The sequence below is a fragment of the Callithrix jacchus genome, chromosome 6, assembly GCF_049354715.1.
Source record: "Callithrix jacchus isolate 240 chromosome 6, calJac240_pri, whole genome shotgun sequence".
NCBI classification, from domain to species: Eukaryota; Metazoa; Chordata; class Mammalia; order Primates; family Cebidae; genus Callithrix; species Callithrix jacchus.
This window is the reverse complement of record NC_133507.1, coordinates 133,399,793-133,423,550: the sequence shown is the minus strand read 5'-3', so window position 1 is coordinate 133,423,550 and position 23,758 is coordinate 133,399,793. Positions and strand designations below refer to the sequence as shown.

The following is a 23,758-nucleotide window of genomic DNA, read 5'->3' as shown; positions in this document are numbered from 1 at the left end:
AGTTAGTGGGTAAACCCGCTTCATAGGCTCTCAGAGAAGAAGAGAAAGGAAACAGAATAATCCTAAGTGAGAGTGAACCTTGTATGTCCTAAGAACCAGTGGGAGATAAGAGTGATAGGAGTAAGCCTGGAGGAAAACATTGAGGCAGAGAGGAGAGTTCTACATATTGTAGGTCCTTGAAGATGGTGGTAAGGACTTTGGCATTTACTATGAGACATATGGCAACTTAGGAGATTGACACGGTCTGAATAGAAGGATCACTCTGGCTAATATATTAAGAAGAGACTGTAAAGGGGCCAAGGTGGAAGCTAGGACACTGGATAAGAGGTTATTACCTTAATGCAAGAAAGAGATGATAGTGGTTATTATTGCAATGATAATGGTGCAGGTGGTAAGAAATGATAGGATACTAGACAGATTTTGAAGCTAGAGACAGCAAAATATGTTCGTGAACTTGGATCTGGGCAGTAAGAGGAAAGAAATAAGAGCCGAAGATGACTCCAAAGTGTTTGGCAGAAGCTTCTGAAAGGATTGAGCTGCTGTTGACTGATATGGGAAAGACTACACAGGAATAATTTTTGTGAGTGGAGTGGGAAGATCATGGATTCAATTTTGAACATGTGTATTTTCAAGTGCCTGCTAATTGCTCAAGTGGAGATATTTTGAAAGCAGTTGGAAGTATAAGCTTGCATATCACAGTCTGGACTGAACATAGAAATTTTTTAGAGTGCCGGACTATTCAAGTCATATGGGAATTAAATGTGTTAACATATCTAAAATGCTTAGAACATCCTTGGAAGGACACTCACTACTTATAGCTAAACAGGTTGTGCACTGCAGACCTCCAAGGGGTTATCATCTAGATTGGGTACATCTGAAGGATGCTTCTTGATGCCCTTGGTGGCTCTGGCAAGTTCATAGTATATGCTCATTACTGTTGTTATTGGTTGCAAAAAGCTGACACCTCTCAATATATTCTTACATTTTCAGGTAAGGTTTTTCAGTTTGTTCAGACCCCTTATTTATATACTCAGAAATACATTTGACATTGATTGGAACTAATTCTGTTCCACAGTAGGTGGAATTTCTATATTCTACTTTGTGCTAACAGCTATAAACAGTGGTAATTAATGCTTTGTAAGTGCCTGGTTTGGAACAAATATTTGACAGTATCATATATAAAATGTTGTAGTTTTTAAGAAAAAAAATTTAAGATTTTATTATTTTGAGTCATTTTATGTTATTAATAGTATGAATTTCAAAAAGCATTAAGACTTTTTAATGTTACTTTCTTTGAAGTTTATTTCCATTGGTTTTACGAGCTTAAAGGATTTTGAAGGTGTGTTGGAAGGAGCATAGAATATACACAGCAGTAATATCATAGCTTTGAGCAGATCCTTCCACTCAGTGGGAAATATAATGCATTTAGTCCATTCATGTTTATTTCATTTTTGGCATAATATGTATTAGATTATTTCATATGATTAGTCCTTGTTACAATCACATGAGCTTGTAGGCATAAGTGATAATTGACAATCTTATATCTAAATGGATTATCATCAATTCTTCTTTTAACTGTAAGATTTGTGTTTATCCACTCTGCTTAAATCTATATGTAAAAACAGATCTATACTCAGCCTGCAAAAGGAGTAGCTCATTGCTTTTATTTATGAGTTAAGAGATTTTGAAAAATGGTACTCTCATAGGTTTTCCCACCCCAGCCTGCCCAACCTTCTATTTGTAGCTGTGGTTTCTACTGCAGTCGTGTCTCCTCTGGATTGATCTATGTTTCCAGAAGGCCTCAGGAAAAATACAAATTTGCAAAGTAAGTTTACAATATTCAAACCTCTGCACAATTTTGTGCTCCAGATTAACTGGCATGTCTATTGGCTATCTGTCCAAAATCCTTTCTGAGGTGATGCTGGAGGAGACACTGTGTGCTCTGGCAGTCATAGATTAGCAGGAGGGAGTTGAGCCCCTGTGGGAGGGGTAGATAGAAGTGCTGCAGACACTTCTCTGTATTTTACACTTCTGCTTGAAATTAATCTTGATCACCTGAGTATATATGCTGTTCCAAAACTTTTGACTATATAGATTGTTTGACTGTGTATCATGATGGTGCTTACAGAAACATCAAGTTTTGCAAGGTTCACTTTACTTATTTGTTTTTCCTGTACAGTAATTGCTTAATATATTTTGACCTCATGACTCCTGATATAATATATTGTAATATGAAAAATACCAACCATAAACATTTTTAGCTTCATTTTTAACTTCATATTTTTTTTAGCAAGTAAGAATACCTGCCCATTTTTCTGTATCAAGATGAATAAAAGCTAAAGTTTCCATTTTATAGTTAGCTTTCAAATTAAGAGGCAGGATAGGAAAATTGAATTGAGATTGGAATAAAAAGTAAAGTCAATTTACATATCAAAAGTTATGTATATAAATAAACAATTGACGATGATAACTTTCAGATAAGAAGAAATGAAGTATTAACATCTGATAAACAAGAGCAATTCCACATCATAGTAATGCCATTAATTCCTACTAATGTATCATTTACTCAAATCGTTGAGACTTTACTATGACATGGGTAGTTTACAGTAAGTTAAATGTGAAAAGCAAAGCTATATAGTTTTTTAGCGCTGCTGGGGAAAGATGCAATTTGATGGAAATATGTCCACAAATCCAAGAGTAAACACTAAGACATGAGAAATTGCTAGATTTTTGCACTGCTTGTCTGAAAGTTTGGTTACTTCTGATCTGATCAGCTCTAGTACTTGAAGCATTGTCTCAAAATATGTCTATAATACTAACAGATTTTGGAATTATATGTCAAGCCATTATTTCATATATACTTTCGTCATTTTGGAATCATCAGCATCAGAATCCCTGGAAGTGCTTTTTAAAAATAGGGATTCCTGTGCCTCACTCAGACTATAAAATCAGCCTCTTGCACAAGCTCCTCAAGTGTCAGCACTAACTTTTGGGAACCATGGCTCAAACCATTTTCTACCTTACAAGCCAAACTATGTCATTTTAATGCTCAAAGACCTTAGGCAACTCCATAATACCCATGTAAACTCCATAATACACACACCAAGTAAACTCCAAACTGTTTAGAAGGTTTTCATGATACTTGGTAAGCTCTCACTCCAGCTGCTATTACTCATGCAAACTATGCTGAGAAGACCCTGAACGACTCATTATGGCCCCAATGAGTCGTGCTCATCCATGCCTCTATGTTATCACTTAGGTTAGTTATTCAGCCTGAAATTCTCCTTCCCTCTTTACTACTGGACAAACTAGGTTGTTCAAGCAAAACTAAACTGCAGAGCCTCCTTCAATCCTTTCTGTCTGCTTTATACGTGCCTATAGTTTAGCAAATACTATGGTCATAATAGTTACTTGCGTATTCCTCTACCTATTCCCTGGGCCCTAAAACCTCCTTGAGGGCAGGATAGTGACATTCTTTGTATCCCCCCTCCCTGAACCCCCCCCCGCCCACACACACACCAAGAATAGAGACTGGTTTAGCGTAGACTTTCAGTAAATGTTCTACTTCCCCATTTTGAAGTATATCGTCATAAAAATGTATTGTTCTCTCACTGCTGGTGTAAGAGGTCAAATCTGCCAGTTTTTAAAAAGAGTGACAGAAAAATCCAGGGATGTAACTACATTGCCTTTAGCTAGAGGTGGTTTGAGGATATAATCTTTATGGTTGTCAATGACTTCATATTTTGTAACTCTTCAACTATCCTGGCATATTACTTGCAGAAAGCATTACAGAGGTAGGCATTGAATCCCATATCTGTCAGGTGGTCACACAAACAAGCACAACTTTTAGGTGAATTTGCGACTATTAAAAATGTAAATGCAGTTCAGGGACTCTAGAACCTAAAAAATAATGCAAAGGCTACAATTTTAGTAACAATTTTAGATTATTTCAAACTATCCTCTGGACAACCATAAAAGATGAACTTAGTCACATTTGCCTGCTTCCATGATGAACAATGCATTGTCAAAGCAAAGGGATTACCTGTGAATTAAAATTAAAATAATGCTAATGAGGAATAACCAGAACTTGTTTTTATTTTATTTATTTTATTTTATTTTTTGAGACAGCGTTGGCTCCATTGCCCAGGCTGGAGTGCAGTGGAGCAATCACAGCTCACTGCAACCTCCGACTCCCAGGCTCCAGCGATCCTCCAAAGCAACTGGGACTGCAGCTACAGTGGACTGATTTTTGCATTTTTTGTGGAGGCAGAGTTTTGCCATGTTGCCCAAGCTAGTCCGGAAATTTTGGGCTCAAGTGATCAGTCCACCTCAGCACTTATTTTAAGTTGTTTAAAAATAGTTACTAAAGCAACAAGTTGTTTAAAGTTTTGGTTGATTTTTCATTTCATCTCTTTGAGTCAGAATAACAGGGCATACTAATTTGACTAATTCTACTATCACTGAGCAATATGGACTATTTTCACACATATCTTTAAAATAATTCTTGCAGACTGGGCGCGGTGGCTCACACCTGTAATCCCAGCACTTTGGGAGTTCAGGGAGGATAGATCATGAGGTCAGAAGTTCAAGAACAGCCTAGCCAAAATGGTGTAACCCCATTTCTACTAAAAACGCAAAAATTAGCTGGACATGATGGTGGGTACCTGTAATCCCAGCTACTCAGGAGGCTGAAGCAGAGAATTGCTTGAACCTGGAAGGCAGAGTTTGCAGTGGGCCAAGATCACATCACTACATTCCAGCTTGGGTGACAGAGAGAGACTCAGTTTCCAAAAAAAAAAAAAAAAAAAAAAAAAAAAAAGAAGAATTATTGCCATAAGCAATGGGGAAATGGGAAGAATCATGTACCAGGTTGAGACATAAAAGTGGGAAGATTGGGACAGCGCTGGCAAAACCCCTAAACACTGCTGTCATTACATATTCTAGCATCTGACCAATTCCTCTCTTTGTGGCCCTCATTTAAAAAACACACTCTGGGAGAGAAGTACTTTATAAAACTAATCCACACTAAATATCACAGACATATAAGATCTCTTTTCCACATGAAATCAGGACTCTTGGGGTTAGTGCATGCCTGAGAACAGAGGGCAGGGAGATAGTCCCAGTAAATTATAGTTAAAATATTTCTGGTTTTTTTTTTTGTTTTGTTTTGTGTTTGTTTTTGTTTTTTCTTTTTTCTTTTTTTTGGACAAACAGGGGACATATTGGAGCCTATACTTATACTCTTCCCTGAAATGGTCTGGGATGATCTCCTTTTAGATGTCAATGAACAAGTCATTGTTTAAGGAATGTAGCTGACTTCCAATCCACTGGACATTACATTTGGAATGATCTAGCTTCATCTGCTTTCATCTAACTCTTCTTTCTTGGACTATGGGGCTGTTAAAAATTTAGGCTTATTGCCCTTTCCCTTTAAACCCATAGAGGGTGAATATTAGCTACAGAATAGTCAAAACTCTTTTCCTGAATTAATTATATGTTTCTGTTTAATGTTTTATGTCCATTGCTTAATATCATGCCTAATCACAAAATGAAGAAGGTACTTATGAAATAATCAGGGATAGATGGTTGGAAGGCTATGTAGGAGGGAAAGCTGATAGGAAGTTCTGTTGTTTTCTTCCTGTGCGAGACACATCACTACTATGGGAACTCTTTCTATACTTCCCAGTTATCTGCAAGAATCAAACTAAGGTTACAGGCATAAAGATGCAGTTAATGCATTGATTCATAAGTATCTCTAATCAGATATTTTGGTCATATTTGTAACATCTACTTAATTGTTAATCAACAACATCTCATAACACAAGTGCCATGTCTTGCACCATTTTGAAAAGCAAAGCTGAACTGAGTGCTAGGACAGATTCCTAAAGTGTCAAGGCTCTAGAGAGAAAGTAAGATAAAGGTAGTCCACGCTGAACAGCCGTTTATGGAAGTATAGTCAATTTTAGATCCTCTAGAACATTTGTTATAACAGAATTCTGAAATGTGTACGTCAAGTGACGATTTCTCTTGGTTTCCAGAGGGGACGGAGGAAGTTTAAAACTTGAGTACAATCCAAAAAAAGAAGCAATTGGTGACTTATTTTATAGAAATAATATTTTTGTTTAAATATAGATAAAAATAGAAACTACCAAAAACTGTTTCCACAATAGCAAGTAGACAGTCAAGGTTAAATTATTTAAACTTGTTTTTTTTGTGTGTGTGGGTACTATGTCACATTTTCAAATAGGTGGGCCTTCCCCTAATATTTTGTCAAGAACCATCAACAGCATTTTTAGCAACATTCCTTTTTATATTTAATCTGGTAGCAGATGTCTGGGTGGCAAATTGAAATTTCAAGAATAAGAAATTAAAAAATTAATCCAGTAAGAGAAAAACATTGAGAATATTAAAATATCTAATTTAAATTTTCTACTTAGCTCCTTTCTTCCTTCCTCCTTTCTTTACTTTTTCTTTTCTTTCCTGTGTATCTTTTCTGTTCTTCCTTTTTTTTTCCAGTCAGTTAGTATTCTGGCCACAAAGAATAAGGCCAAATATTTTATGAACCCCAACCATAATTAAATAAATCATAGATTAAATGTTAGATTATCTTATGCTTCAGCTATCTTCATTTAACAGACCATTTAATGGATGAATTTAGAGGATTATATCAAATCTCAGAAAACACATTTACATTAGCTACTTGCTTATAAAAAAAGTTGGTACTCCAAAAAGTTTTCACTGCTTCCTATTTTGTCTGACAGTCCTTTCTAATTTCCGCTGGTATAAATCAATTTAGATTTATTCGCTTTGTACAAAAGAACTCCTGTAAGTTTTTAATAATAATTATCATTATCACTGATTAAAGTTATATTGTTGAGGCCAGATGGAGGCCTTTTCCTGTCAGCTACAATGAGCTTGCATTATGTTGTTATAATGTGTTTGGCTCTAAATAAACAGATGGCAGAGTGACAGGATATTATATACTGGTGATGTCAGCAGCAGTACCTCACAAACAGCATTGCTTTAAATAAACTCTATTGTAGCAAAGATCTCCGTACTTTTAAGAAGATGACTTGAATTGAACCTAAGTAGTGTATTAATTTGGAAATAGTATGGTTTACTTCCTCAAAGGTAGACCATCTGAATAGTCTGAGGTTCAGCCAGAGAAAGTGTCTGTTGAATCAGTATGTTAACTGTGTGTGCATTCCACAGTATAGCCTCACTTAGACAGTTTCACTGGGGTCAGGAAAACACTCCAGGTTGTAAGAACTTTCTGGTTTAGGAATTAAAAACTTAAAGAAAGATGGGAACATCTTGATCAGACATTATTTGATAATATTTATAATATAATTAACTTTGCTAAACACTTTGAATGGGAGTAGCCTATTAACAATTAATATTAGATAATTGATAAGGTTTAATAAGAAACATTTTAGGAAATGTCATAGAAAACATTTATGTTTATGGAAAAATTTTACTCTTTAATAGATTTTTAACATCTGTTTTTTATTCTAAAAATGAGTCATGTGCCCACAGAAATTTAGATGAACCTATAAAATTCAGAAAGAAGATTCAAAGGAAGTCATTTTACATAATTTCTTCTAGCCAATATTCTTTATTTTGAGCCCGATAGGAATTTCTTTGTAGGACAACCATGTTTGTTGAGGCAAATACCTATGGTAGAAGAAGATGCCACTATAGGAGATTAAGGCTTATATTTGAAAATGCAAATTATGTTAACAAATATTTTAGAAGTATATATTAATTAAAATTAAGCTTTCAAAAATATAGCTTAAATGCATAATTTTATTATTTATTCTGATAACTTTTCATGTGTTTATAAGAATATGTTCTTGTTCTCATATATTTCAACTTATTTTTAACTATTGCTTTACTTTTTAACATGTTGCTTTAGGTAAGATGTGATCTCTGGAAGTTATATCAAGTAGAATAGATCAAGAGAATAATAATGCTCAATAGTCAAAGTGAAACTTATTTAATATAATTATTTGCTTTCGATTTTCTGGGAAAATTCACAAATTCATTTGTTTTAACTTTCTATAAAATAATAAGACAATTTGAATATCATGTGATTGTACTTTATTTTCACATATATTTGACATTCAGGTTTTCCTACTTAAGTGGCAGCTTATGGGCTGTGTTTCTACTCTAGTATGACATAAAAATCCTCGTAAAGGAGCAGGAGTATTTCCTTTGAGGAGTTACTCCCGGTCAAGGAGTGAAAGATTATAACATGAATGTCCTTTTTCCCTTTTCCTTTTCTGCAGGTGGACGTTGCCATAAGTCCTGTACTGGCCGTTGCTGGGGACCCACAGAAAATCATTGCCAGACTTGTAAGTGTTCATCAGTGAGAGCACACAGGTTTGATGTGGTCAAGGAATTTTAGGGATTAGTACATTTCATGCCTCTGGTCATCTAAAACATACAATGAGCTATTGCCTCCTTGTGGTTGATTTGCTTTGGTCCAAGAAAACCCAATTTCATTCTTTCAAGTGGAACTTAAGATATAATTGATTCTTAGGTTTCTTCGTGGTTTCTAGGTTAATGATCTCAACAGCATAGCTGTGGTGATATTAACTATATCTAAGAGTTTTTACATCGGTAGAAGTGGGAAATCCAATGTTTGTAAAATAGTAACTCAATTTCAGGTTAACTGAGTTCAGTTAACCTGGGTTCAGTCCGTTCACTGAACCTGTTTTGACATCAGTAGAAGTGGGAAATCCAATGTTTGTAAAATAGTAACTCAATTTCAGGTTAACTGGGTTCAGTTAACCTGGGTTCAGTCCGTTCACTAACTAGTTATTTCACTATTTACTCATTAGAAAAAGAAAAGGAAAGGAAAAAGAAAGGGTACTATATGCCCCTGTATTCCAGGCACTGTCCCAGGCACAGGGATACAAACTTTATGAATTATGGAAATAGTCACCATTATTGACAGTAACTATTGCCCGTAGTTTATGTTGTTTCTTGGATTAGTCATTAGCTAAAGAAAACATGAAGCGATCATCATTGCTAAGACATATAATAATAAAGCATACTGAATATAAAGAAAAATATCTAGTTTTTTCAGCATTTTTAATGTTGTTTAATAATCAAATCAGCACTGAGCTTTCAGGAATCTTAAGAATACATGATTTCTTTAAAAATGAAAAATAAAATGTCCTATACAAGTAGTAAACACACATTCTTCCTGTAACAATAAAAATGACTGAAATAAGTTATGGAAAAAAGTGTCGTGACAAGTTGGCATGTTTCTTCATTAGTATAGATGACACAGAAAATATTATTAAAGATTCAAACATACAAATATTAGATGTTGTAGAAATTTGTCATACTCTTTGAAAGTTTACAGATTTCTAATAATTCCCAGTTCACAATATTTGCTAGATTCTATTTTAATAAAGAAATACAAAAAGAATTATTTTATTGTGAATCACCAAAGAATAAATATATGAAAAATATATTTTCAATGATAAATTATTCTTAAATTTATTAATTTTAATTCGTGAGCATTCTCATATGTAAAATTTATGAAACAGAAAAGAGTATAAGGTAAAATAATATCTTCCCATGTGAGTCTGACCTTTTCCCTCAGCCATCCATAGGCAACAAATATTATTGGCTACTTTGGTGTATTTTTCCAAAAATAATTTATGTATACCCAAGGAAGTGTGCATTCACCACTTTTTATTCAAATATTAGCATGTTCTACGTGTTGTACTGCAAGTTGATTTTTTCAACCCATGCATGCGTATGAATCATTTGTAGTAATTTCTAGAGGTGAATTAGTATAGTCATAGACATGTGGATTTGGAAATTGGTAGAGCTCATTAAAATGAAGATCTTGTTTTCTGTAGAGGTTGGAACAATTAGCTCTACTGAGAGCAGTGTATATAAATGCCTGTTTCCCTCCCTATTCTTTGGACAAAGCAGTTCATTCGGGAATTTTTAGATCCTCATCAAGGGGTTAGATGAAAAATAGTATCTCAGTGTAGATTTAAATTAACTTATTTTGTAGAAACAATGTTTTATGGCAGGAATGCTTCGACAATAATTTTAAACAGATTTCTAAATAAGATGAGATTATCGTGTGAAATTGATTCACAACATTTGGAGACATTCTTTCAATAGCAAAGAAGTCAAGGCTAAGTTGCATCGCAATGCTTGTATGACACCGATTTGGCCACTTGCAGGAAGTCAGGTTCTCTAAAATAAAGAAAAATCTGCAACACTGTGATAAGTGACAAGTAACCAAAGAGACTGCCAAAATGCTAGATGGCCACTGTCATTTCATGGCAAAAAAAGCTTCTGAGGTATCAAAATTAAAAATGAATTTTTACTCACTCATCTACTTATTTATTCATTTATTTATTTTACAGAGGGGTCAAAGAGGCTTCTGCAAAAGCTCCTTGTTGTGGCTGAGCCACTCTGGTGGGCCCAGGCACACACTGTCTCCTGGTAGAGGAGGAAAATCTCAGGCCGGTGGGGCTCAGCTAGTATTGTTGACGGACTCATCATAGATCTGAGGGATGAAGGGGCTTAGATTGGGAAACGCTGGGGTGTATCTCTCTTCTGCTGGTGGGAGACTTAAGACACCCTGCTGTTGTGTTCTTCCTCCAGTGCCAGATACCAAACCCAAATTACTTCCTCCCACCACCTTTCAGATTTCTCCTTTGGTTGCCTCTTGTGTTACTTTCAGGGTTTATAGTTGAATTTAAAAGGAAGAAAAAGGCCTCTGTCATCTTTTCTAGTTCAGAAGTCTCATATAGTGCATTCAGTAATACTATAAATAATTTAAAATTATTTTAATTATTAATTTCATCTGTCTTATTTTACCTGTATTTTTACAGATTACATAATACAGTAGTATAGTTAGATTATATGTATAGATTTTACAGTCGTCCCTCATATCACTGGTTTCCACATGGCAGATTCAAGCAATTGCAGATCAAAAATCTTTGTAAAAAAACAATTAGGATAATAAACAAGTAAAAAAAAATACAAATTAAAAATACATTTAAAATAATACAAGTAAAAAAACAATACCTTATAACATCTATTTACATAGCATTTACATTGTATTAGATATTATAAGTAATATAAAGATGATTTAAGGTATACAGGATGATGTGTGTATTTTATACTCAAATATTATATGCCATTTGATATAAGGGAAGTGAACATCTATGGAGTTTGGTATTTATGGGGATCCTGGAACCAATTTCCTGCAGATACCAAGAAAGACTCCGTGTATACATATTCTATATTATATATATATAGATGGTGAATCATTATTCTCAGATTGAGATATATGAGTAGAAAACTTGAAAATTACTGTATTTGGGTAGAATGGGAAAACAACATATATGAGTTTTCTCTAACATTGATTGAAATTTTCCTTCGAACTGTAGAGTGCTAAAAATTGTGAACCTTTTAATTTATTTTAGCAGACCTGCTTACGTTGGATAAAACTTACCAAAGTTATAATTTCCACGAACATCTCTAATTTATATAATAGATCACTTTCAAGATAATTGTCAAGTAGACACATGGCCTTCTCTGAAAAATACCCCCTTCTAGATGATCAGTCCCAGTAGGCATGTTTGTTTTATGGGACACTTTACCCCTTACTTCACAGGGCAGTGTTTTTTAACCAGAAGTGATTTGCCCCACAAGGGACATTTAATAATTGCGGTTGTCACATCATGGAGGTGGGGTGGGAGGGATTATCTTTTGGCACTAGTATGGTAGAGACCAGAGATGATGTGAAATATTCTGCAATGCACAGGAAAGCCTCTCCCACCCCTACCTAAACAAAGCATTAGTCAATAGAAATACAAAATAGTACTGAGGATTGAGAATCTTGTAATGTGGTAGATAATTGACCAGGCTGGGCCAATCAGATTCTCTCTCCAGAGAATTTAGATTTGGGATCCAGAAGTATTGGTTACATAACCTTAGAAACTTGAACCTGAAGAGATGTTAAAGCTAATTGAGGTTTCCATTTTTGAATCACGTATGTTAATGAGAAGCAGAAAGAACCAATCGTCAAAGACACTAAAGAATAAAGCAGTCATACAGAGAGTTGAGGAAAGGAAGGATAACAGTTTTTGTCAATGTTTACCTCCCAGTTCTCTATGTTTCATGAGGTCTAGCCACACTTCTATCCTTAGACTCTGTAAGAAACACGATGTTCTTCTAGTATGTTTGAATGGAGTTTTATTACTTGCTACCAAATGCAGGTGGGAGGGAATCTTGACTAAGAAAATCATTGAGTTATAATTCATGTATCAAATCATCAGACATGAAGTTACTTAATTCAGCTAATTTTTCAGCATAGAAGCTATCCTTTCTATAATCTAAAATTGGTTTAATGGTCACTGTGCTTACTCCACAAAGCCTACCAAATTTAAACTCAACATATACATGTACCTAATATACACAGATATAAAATTTATTTTACTTTATATTATTTTGTTTTAGAGACAGTGTATAACTCTGTTGCCCAGGCTGGAGTTAGTGGTACAATCATAGCTGGCTGCAGACTGCAGACTCAAACTCCTAGGCTCAAGCAACTCTCTCACCTTGGCATCCTGAATTGCTGGTACTGCAGGCACATGCCACTGCACTCAGCTACTTTTTTTTTAAAATAGTGACAGGAGTCTCTCTTCATTGCCCAGGCTAGTCTCGAACTCCTGGCTTCAAGCAATCTTCTCTCCTTGGCCTTCCAAAACTCTAGGATTACAGGTGTGAACCACCACACTGGCCAAATTTTAGAATAGTATACAAATTAACATAGAACTTTATTAAACATTTCCATTTTAAAAATTCATATTCATAATATTTCTGTGAGTTAAAAAGAGAAGTTACATTAACCCCATTTTACAACTGAGAAAATATAACTAGAGAAAATGATTAAAGGGTTAAATTTACACAGCCAATACCTGTAATTTTAACCTTAGTGTTCTCAATCTAAAAACAACTGTTTCCTGGATACCATATTTTATAGCACAGGTTAGTAGTCAAGGATGTTTGATTTGAAATTAGTTGAAAGATACAAATCCCAGTTGTTTCCACATTCTATCGTGGGAAAATGACTTCATCTTTTAAAATATCATTACCATGTCTATAGATTGGACATAGTTATACTTAACCGAGGGTTTTTATTTTTTGGCAGGGGGTGGAAGGCGAGGGGCACAATGAAATTCAATACAACAAAGCAGTTGAAGGGCTTAAATAATTTTTAGCGTATCCAAAACCCAATCAATAATAGCCGATATGATAATAAACTAAAAGGAATACTGTCATAAAACGTACCCCAATTTGAATCTGAATGAATGGATATGGAAGGCAAACTCCTATAGACCAGTTCCACCTTGTGAAGTCTACTGACACCTGGTGGCTGGGAAATGGAAAAGCAAAAGCCCTGGAGTGGGGTTGGAGGCTGCTTGCCCTTGACATTCATTCCTGCCCTCCTCTCTCTCAGTCTGAGCTACTTGAAAGCGAAATTACTTATCAGTATTTAAAGAGCACAGCATCCTAAGGCAAAAAGTACTTTGGAACTACTCAAAAACATACTTATTATAAGACCAGAATTTTAGAATTTAGGTTATATTTTTTGAGAATCAGATCTTATGAGAGATTCCATAAGAACATGAGACCTCCAGAGATCCCATAGTGTTGTAACATACATGATCCATTTTTTTTTAAAGTAAATTATTTTAGGCTTTCTCTGGATTTCCAATGACTCTTCTATTATTTAAAACATATTATTTCCTCTTAGGTCCACTAAAGATACACTTATATCTGACCCTGGCTTAACTTTTAAAAATCAGAAAACATGCTATGTAAGTTTTTGACAATATTCTGCTTTTGCAGATTGACTACAAAAAAGTACATTTTAGGGTCTGAAAGACATAATCATATATTATTTACAAATGACCTATTTCTCTGTAACTAAAATAATTTCACTTTAGTGAATGCTTCTCTGAAAGTATTCAACTTCATGATTCACCAAGTTATTTCCTTATTTTTTGTGGATAATTATTCTTTGAGACTTTTATTACATTGGGAAAAGGAGGAAAAAGCATTTAAAAGCCCCAGACCTCAGCTAAGGAAACTGAAGTGAAGCATGTATTTCATTTACTACACCTTATCAATGCTGACATCTTCCCACAGGTGTCTCCTAGCAAATGTGCTGGGAGTTATCCTCTTTGTCACTAAATGGTGAGAAGCCATGCTAAAGACAAATGGCCCAGGCTCTGGGAGAACAAGTTCATGAAAATGAATGACTTGTTAGTGTGAAATGAAGCAAAGAGTGGTGATCAGACTGAAAACATCTCTGAATAGAGATACAGAGAAACAAAGAAGCTGGTCACAACAAGAGTGAGCTTGAGGGGAGGTCTGTGGGAGGCCAGAGGTTTTAAACAGAAGAAATGAAGAAAAGGTTTTTGTTTTTGTTTTTAATAGATTTAGCTAAGTGGAAGAAGAATGTGAACAAACTGACAACTTACTACAAACAACGGTTCACTATGCAAACCTACCAGATAGAAATTTCGGTAGAATTTTTTACATGTTTAATAAAATGTAGTATATTTTTAGTAAAATTTAGTCACATTTTGCAAGTTATTTTGTGTCCTTGTTTGAATGCCACAGTTAGCCTGATTGCATGTTAAATAATTTAATTGTTCCTCCGTAGCATTTCATTATGTTCATATTAGAAACTAGTAGCTGCTTTTAAATGTGTTCCTAACATATGAAATATTTTCTAGATAAATTCTTTAAAAATAACTCATTCAACTGAAGGAATTTTGTAAATATTCATGTAAGTTGATTGTGCTTGTAAAATCTAACCTAGTGATCCCCTCTTCCTGTGTTACTCATATGTCTGATTTTCTAAAACATCATGAATTTATTCTCCTTAAATCCTTCTGGATGTTAGAGCATCATGACGCTATAAACCCAACAAGAATATTTCTCACATAGTTGCAAAGGGTCAAAGTAGAATTTAACGATTGGACACTGAGAGCTACGTTACATGTGGAGCAGTGACTCAAACTTGAAAGTACTTTTAAGCTCAGTTAAATCGTGGCTCCACTGCTCCATAGCACAGCTTAAGTAAATTGATTCAGTGGATTAATGTAGTCATGTCAGGGGAAACAAACTTATCTGCCGTGTGAAGTCTGAAGCTTATAGAAGTATTATTTAGCAGGTTTGCCGGTAAGAATGACAACTCTCTCTGTTCATAAGAACTGAGTCCTAAGGTCTGAGCTCTATAGATTTAGGTATGAGAGAGACTGAGCTTTAATATATAAATAATAATGATTAAAGAAACAAAATTATCACTATCCCTGCAAGATATATGGAGTACACTTGTCTCATTTAAAGTGGATGCTGCATGTCCTTTTTTATCTTTAAGTACAGTATCAGGCCAGCTCTCTCCCGTATCCCATTATCAGAAAGGGTGGTTGTTTCATTTTACACATTCCTTTTGTCCTCCTAGCCCTGGTGTTATCTCAGTCACTGCATTTTGGTGAGGAGGGGAAAAGGCACATATCCAAATATTACAGTTTGATTTTCCTGACCCTTGCATACATTTTGCATGAAAGTAGTCATAACTGTGAACTTTTCTAGGCTGATAACCACTCAGCACGCTCTTTACTTTTCTCAGTTTCTTTATAAGTGATATTTCTTGCTGATAAGCTGATTAAAAAATGTGAATGTGACAATGTTAAAAGCATTATGTATTGTAGGAATTGAAATACCACAAAATTAATGAAAAAATGAATACTTTAACCACTGGAGTAAACAGATATATTTCTCTCCATTTGAATGTCATTAAACTGACTATTGCATTACTTTAACCGAAAGAAAATTTCTTCTGATGGGATTTACCCCTTATTTCTTACTTGCTTATGATAGTCTTCGTAGACTATCATAAGTAATAGAACCTGCCAGCTTACCTCAAAATCTTTTTTTAATTAAAAGTAGAATAATAGTAAAATAAAGACCAACACTGTATTTGTTTTGTTGTCGATACTTGTTAATATGGTGTATTACTACATTGGCAAATTAAAACCTTGTTCCGAACCACGTTTTATGTTATTTATTGTTTCCATACAGACATTATAGAATATACTAGGAAAATTTAGAACTCATTTTGCATTTTCCTCAATAATTTATTATGCTTAGGCATGAAGAAAATTGCTTTAACATTTGCAATATATTAAAAGTTTCAGTTTAATGATAAATAGGGAAAAAAACAAAACCTTACCCTGGCTGATGCATTTTATTTATACCTAAGAAAAAATGTTAGAAATATATATGTCTCCTTTTATTTATTCAAAAGTATATCTGGAACTGCTTTGAAGAAAAATATTAAAATCTAAGAAAGTGATTATGTATTTTTGTTCCTCAAAATTTCAGCAAGAAATGTTGCAGTTGAAAATTAAATTGTATCCTTTGCCATGAAATTTTCAAGAGTTTCCTGTAGATTGTGAAACCAAAATGACAAATTATGAAGATAATAAACTAATTATACTCATACACATGCATACACATATAATTTGTCTAAAGTGTAATTGTATTTACATTCTTTGTGCTACAAATGTTGTTTAAAAAGAAGGTGCCGATGTGGTAAATATCCAATTAGAGCAGAGAAAAGTAAGTGGGAGCTAATGGGGAACAGAGAAAGAGCTGAGCCAGCAGGCCCCATCAATCAGGATAACAGTGAGCCTTTGTAAACGCCAACATCTTTAATTAAAACCCTTGTATTTTACTAATAACTTTGTACATCCATAAGACCTCTGATTGATTTCAATTATTTGCATTTTTCTTTTTTGAATTTTTAGTTTCTGGAGATACTGTAAAATTAAAGTAAACTTTAGAACGAACCAATTACTTGTGTACATTGAACATTTCAGAAAGTGCCTCAATAATTTACTGGTAGAAATAAGAAAAATCTTCCCAGATGTGCTCTTCATTTTGACATAAGTTGATAATTTGTGTTGTAATTTAATGACTTTCCTCTAAGATTTAAAAGAACAAGTTGTTTCATTTTAACTATGAGAGATGTATATATTTGAAATGCTCTGTATATTACAGTTTAATGGGATTCAGAAGATAGTACTTAATGCCAAGCCAAGGGCCTCAGGGGTATAAAATTGTTCCTGTTCTGTGGTCATGCTATGGGTGAGATACAAGACAAAGGTGAGGAATATTGGAAACAATCAAAAGAATATTAAACTGGGGACATTAGGCAACTAGAGATGTAGTCCTACCTCTAACTCAATTTCAGAACTTCAGTTTCAACAAGTTCCTCTGTCATCTATCTATCTATCATCTATCTATCTATCTATCTATCTATCTATCTATCTATCTATCTATCTATCATCTCTGTCTATCATCTATCTATCTATCTATCTGTCAATCAATTATTTAGTGTGTGTTTATGTATAACTATATATATAGTTATAGATGATATAGATACAGATATAGATAGATTGGGAGAATGCAAACTGTGGGATGTTGTTGGCAGCTATTCTAAAGAGAGAAATCAGAGAGTGAATACTCTTGAAGGATTATTAATAGGACATTGAGAAGAACAGTTAGATATATCTGGAAGTTCTACCAATAACATAATTTTGTTATTTTGGTGGTGATGACAACTTATTCTCAATTAGTTGTGTCTTCACAGCAGAAGAGCTGACTGTCATTAGAGTAACCATATTTGACTATCAAAGAGAAAATTTCAAAATCACCTGCATGTTACATGCTTCTGATGAATAGGACACCTATACTGTTCTGGCTACAGAAATGGAAAGAAGTGTAAGATTTTATTCTAGAAACAGCAAGCACTTACCTACCACTCTTATGGTTAGAGAATTTAGCAAGTAGGGAGAAAGATATTCTTCTTAAAGTTCTACCTTACATTTATCTGAAATGTATTATCTTCTATTTCAAATTAATCAATGTGATTAAAGAAATAGTTAAGTGTAGGGATGAAAGAGGATAAGAAAGGGTAACTGGATACAGATCAACTTCTCTTATGCCAAGTCACATTTTTGCTCATTATATTAGCATAAATGTGAATTCTCTAAATATCAAACATAAAGATTTTATTTCTCAAGCCAATATAAATTGTATATATTACTCAACAATTTATTATATTGTCGTGGCTGTATTTCTCCATTACCATGGGCACTTTCCAAAGAAATAGTCACTATATTGATTTACGATGAGTTATAAAAACATACAAAAATATTTAAAAAAATAATTTGTACATATTACGATGTCACCGAAGACAGTTATTTTTTATCTATCTAAAATCTTTTTGCCTATGAATTTTGTTCTAATGGAATGTATGGAGCAAAATGACCACAAGAATACCTACAGGTTTTGTTCTGATTTCAGTATTTCTTGAATAACTGTCACACAGGATGATTCTTTTCCTCTACAATAAGGATGGTTGTATGTATTTAAGATGTATGTAATTACATTCACTAGAAAAAGGAGGGAATGAGGGAACAGAAAGATTCTGATGTTAATGACTAGTTGCTGATAATTTAAAAGAAAAACCAGGCTACAATATTTCACCAAGGTATAACCACAGAATTAAATGGAGAATTACTGCATTCTAAGATAGAAATGCTCATGCTATGAAAATTTCAGTTCTTCTAAAATTAAGCTGTATTTTTAACTATCTTTAATCAATTACCAATGCTTTTTTAATTGAATAAAAATGATCTAAAGAATCTCTTAAAAATACATTTAATAAAATAGCCAGATGTTTGAAAGAAATAACTCTGTGGAATGATTTTCTCTATCAAGTATTAAAATGTTAAAAAGTAGTAACTATTAAAACAGTATAGAATTGGTTCAGAATGGTATTGTCTCAATGAAATCTAATGAAGTCCAGATGGGGGCAAATGTCTATAGTAATTTAGGTTTTGCAAACCTTTTTTTTAAATGACAAAAGCATAGATTATTTAACAGAGTACGAATAAATGGTTCACATATGGAATAAGATGAAGTTAGATCCCTACAATAAAACAAAAGGCATAAAACGGATTATACATTAAAAGTTTAAAGAGCATGAAATAGACTATAATCTATATGCAGATAGACCTATACAGATTGATGAATTATAGAATAAAAATTTTAAAACATGTAATATAACTGAAAGTACTAGAAAAAAATAGAGATAAAAATTACAGGATGATGACTGTCATTTTAGACATTACATAACAAATATAAAATAAAATATAAGAAAACAATCATTTTTTGATCAGGCACAGTGGCTCATGCTTGTAATCCCAGCACTTTAGGAGGCCAAGCAGGCAGATCACTTGAGGTCAGGAGTTCGAGACCATCCTGGCCAACATAGGAAAACCCCATCTCTACTAAAAATGCAAAAAAGTAGCCAGAAGTGGTGGTGGGCACCTGTAACCCCAGCTACTCGGGAGGCTGAGGCACAAGAATCGCTGGAACCTTGAACCGGGGAGACAGGGGTTGCCGTGAGCCGAGATTGCACCACTGCACTCCAGCCTGGGCAGCAGAAGAGATTTCATCTCAAAAAAATAAATAAATAAATAAATAAAAAGGAAAAGAAAAAGAAAAAGATCATTTTAGCTGCATTATAGTTAAGTATAGTTTTGTATTTTAAAAGTAATTTTAATAAAATTAAAGAGGTGAATATACAAAAAATCTGCAAAAAATTCTAGGCATTACTTATAATCAATGATGTACAATTTTATAAATTAAAAATATATTCACATAACTCCTAGTAAGAAGGAAAGTGTGGAGATTGGAACAGTATCAGTTATTCTTGGTAGACTATAAATAGGTAAAAATCACCATGTTGACTAATTGGTCATTGGTGTCAAAGGATTTAAAATATACATTTTCTTGAACCACAAAATGTATTATTTTAACACTTAGATTATCATATGCACAAAATGAATGTTAAATAGTATGTATTATAGCAGTATTTACAATAGTAAAAAATATTAAAATGTAATATCTTAGAAAGCTGATTCAGTTAGGGCATATTCATATAATAGTATAATATAGAGCTTTGAAAAATAATACAACAGAAGCATATTTATGCTTCTACAAAAGACTATTAATGATATAATATTAAGTTAAAAATACCAAGCCAAAAGCAGAGAATAACTATCTACTTATCAATTACTTAACAAAACCAAGAGCCAATATTTATATACTGTTCACTGTATATTAGGCACTATTCCAAATTAATGATTTTCCATAATACATAAAATCTTTGTAACAGCTTCATGAGGTAAGTACAATTGTTATTTTTATTTTATAGATGAAGAACTGAAGCACAGAAAGGTTAAGTAATGTGTCTGTCTAATCTAGCACAGCTATTATGTAAAGTCAAAAGTAGCTGTCATGTAAAGTCAAAATTATGTAAAGTCATCTCCAGAGAACTTCCTTTATTATCCATTATGCCAGTTTTGTGCTGACAGCTTCACATGTATTATCTAATTCTAATCTCATAATCATTTCAGTATACGTACTGGAAATAAGGTAGGAGAGACAAGAGGAAGTGGGGCAAGAAAAAGTTCTGAAGGAGGAGAATAAGACATTTCTTCATGTTAGAGAAATGTAGATTCATGGGATAATTTTTTGGAGGCAGGAAAGGAGATTGTGTCCCCCTCCTGGATTTGAAAATTATAAAGATCTGGGGTATTTCTAATTACTTTTGATTTTGCATTTTGTGTTCTCTTAACTGTCATACTAGTGTGGAACCATAATAGGGAGGTGAAGCATTCATAGAGACTCAAAAGTTGACACTGGTTATTGCTGTAGTAAGAGGACAAGTGAATTGTTTTAAATTCTACATATCCGTATTATATTTCCCTGAAAATAGGTATTGCATATGTAATTTCAGAATTTTAAGGAAGGAAGGAACAACAAATATAATAAGTAATACCCTCTTTATTGTGACATGACTTTTTGGTAAATTTTGAGGCTTTCCAAACTTTTGTTCTGAATTAGAGAGACAATAATTTCTTTTATCAATATATTAATCAGCCATAAAAGCTTTAATATCTATAGATTGTATTATTTTCTATAAATATAATGCATGGAGAGGATCCAAAAGGTTGTTTTGTATTGACCCACAATTTAATATACTGCCATGTAGGAGAAATTGAGACAGAATGATCCCAAATTTCCAGTAATTATGGTGGGAATAAAAAGCACAAACCAATGAGAATAATCAGTTTCAATGGTACAATTCTGAAGATAAGGCATTATGGCAGGCAGTATTCTGCATTGATTTTCCATATCTTCTGGGATCCAAAAACTTCAGAAAAAGGAAATTTTATCACAGTGGCTCTAAATTCCTGAATTCATTAGAAGGCTAATTTGCTGCACATATTAAAAAGAGCACACAGATTGGTTTCTTTAATTTCTGAATTTGGCCTTTTTTCATGCAAGAAGGCAATAGTTTTAGATTGCTGGTTGCATCTTGTTAGTAGATTATAAAATCACATCAGTGGACCCAGCCCAAAAAGTAAATTTTCACTGAAATATGATAGATTGGAATAAAACAGAACAGATTAGATTAGAATAGAATAGAAAAGGCAGTATCAAAATGCTCTTGTACTAATTAGGGTCAATATTATTCCTGAAAACATTTCATCAAGTATGTATGTACTGCGCCATGATGATACAATGTTATTTGTCCTGTAAATTGTGATTTTAAAAAAGAGTTTGAAAAACACTGCAAAGAAGCATTTGACTTGTAGGAGGACATGATTATCTTTTTTAATCTCTTTTTTTGAGACAGAGTTTCAATGTGTTGCCCAGGCTGAAACACAGAGGCACAATCATAGCTTACTGTAACCTTGAACTCCTGGGCTCAAGTGATCCTCCTGCCTCAGCCTCCCAAGTAGCTAGGCCTATAGATGCACACACTATGCCTGGCTATTTTTTTTTCTTTTTTCTTTTTGGTAGAGAGAAGTTCTCCTTATGTTGCCCAGGCTCATCTCGAATACCTGGACTCAAAAGCTCCTCCTGCCTCAGCCTTCCAAAGTGCTGGAATTACAGACATGAGCCAGTCTGCTTGGCCTGATTGTCAAGATAATTCTAAATGTGTTCTATGAGGAGAAAAGCAAAACATATGCTTTGTATACCCTCAAAACATGCTTGTGGTATAACCCTTTAAAGTGGTTTCCTTTAGAAGTCTTTTTTACTGAGGTATAGACTTCAGTGTTGGCCCTCTTTGGGTCTGAGATATAAAGAGTATTTGAGTAATATCTTAGTTTTCATTATCATCACTCATAATCATATTAGTTAAAATAGCCTCAGCCAACTGTTTTTCAGAGGTGTAATATTACTTTACGTGTTTGATTACTTTAGCTATTCAGTGTTGCATTTAAAACCATTCCTGAAACTATCTTTCTCTCCCATTTTACTCCTTTTGATTTTTACATTTAGACATCTACTATGTGTGACTGTTAATGAAACCACATAAATGAAGGTGTATGAGTCAGAAAACTAATTTTAAACTCCACTTTGATAATAGCTTATTATTTGACCTAGGATAAACTAGTTTTTAAATATAACTTCCTCATCTGTAACACTGGGATAATTAACTTCCTCTGCCAAATGCACAGATTATTTTGGTATAGTTTTTTTTAATTCATCTGATAATCAGTTTATAGAGTTAAAAATAATGTCTTCCCATCAGTAAATATACTTCCCCAACCTACATTTTTTCATAGAATGATTACCTTATGGTAATATTGATATATGTGTCTGTATTTATACTTACATATATACATAAGCACATAAAAGTTGTGGGACTTTTGTGTGTTTTACAAAAATTGGTATGGCATATCTATTCTTCTATGCCTTACTTTTGTTTCACTGCACATTATGTTTTTAAAACCCTTACATTTCAATACATAGAAACCAATCTCATTCTCTTTTTAATGCTGCAGCTATTTCCAAGGTACTATAATTAATAATTCCTTATTAGTGGAAATTTAGGTTATGTATTATTCTTATTCTCAGTAACAACTAATGAGTATTTTCATATACATATTTGTCCACAGGTGCACATTCTTTTATAAGTCAGATTTCTAGAAATAGAGCTGCTTGGCTGGGTGCGGTGGCTCACACCTGTAATCCTAACACTTTGGGAGGCCATGGTGGGGTGGATCACCTCAGGCCAGGAGTTCAAGACCAGACTGGCCAACATGGTAAAACCCATCATTACAAAAACAAACAAAAAAAATTAGCTGGGCATGGTGGTGCACGCCTGTAATCCCAGATACTCAAGAGGCCGAGACAGGAGAATTGCTTGATCCCAGGAGGCGGAGGTTGCAGTGAGCCTGCAGTGAGCCAAGATCATGCCATTGCACTTTAGCCTGGGCAACAGAGCAAGACTCCATCTCAAAAAAAAAAAAAGATAGTACTGCTTGGTCACATGTGAATTTACATATAACAATTTGATAGACAAATTAATCTTCGACAAATCATGTATCAATTTATATACTCACTAATAGTTTGCCCAATTCTTAACCCTCTTCAAAACTAGAAACTTCCAGAAATACTCTGAAGAAGTAGTGATATTTCTTAGAGATGTATGAACATTATTTTAGATTTGCTCATAAGCAAGTAAGTTTGTTTCCGTTTTAATTTCCTCATCAATAAAATGAGAAATTTGGACTAGACAGTATTTATTGGTTCAACATATATTTGT

The 23,758-nt window shown here is 33.8% G+C and overlaps 1 protein-coding gene across 5 annotated transcripts in view; it reads left to right on the top strand.

Annotated features, from left to right (window-relative positions):
• ERBB4 (erb-b2 receptor tyrosine kinase 4) overlaps positions 1-23,758 on the top strand; it is a 1,220,557-nt gene that overhangs the window by 824,159 nt on the left and 372,640 nt on the right. For all 5 annotated transcript variants that reach the window (XM_035306587.3, XM_035306586.3, XM_008999419.5 and 2 more), the window contains exon 5: positions 8,289-8,354. In XM_035306587.3, the coding sequence (XP_035162478.1) occupies positions 8,289-8,354 (66 nt within the window). The remainder of the gene's footprint in view (positions 1-8,288; positions 8,355-23,758) is intronic.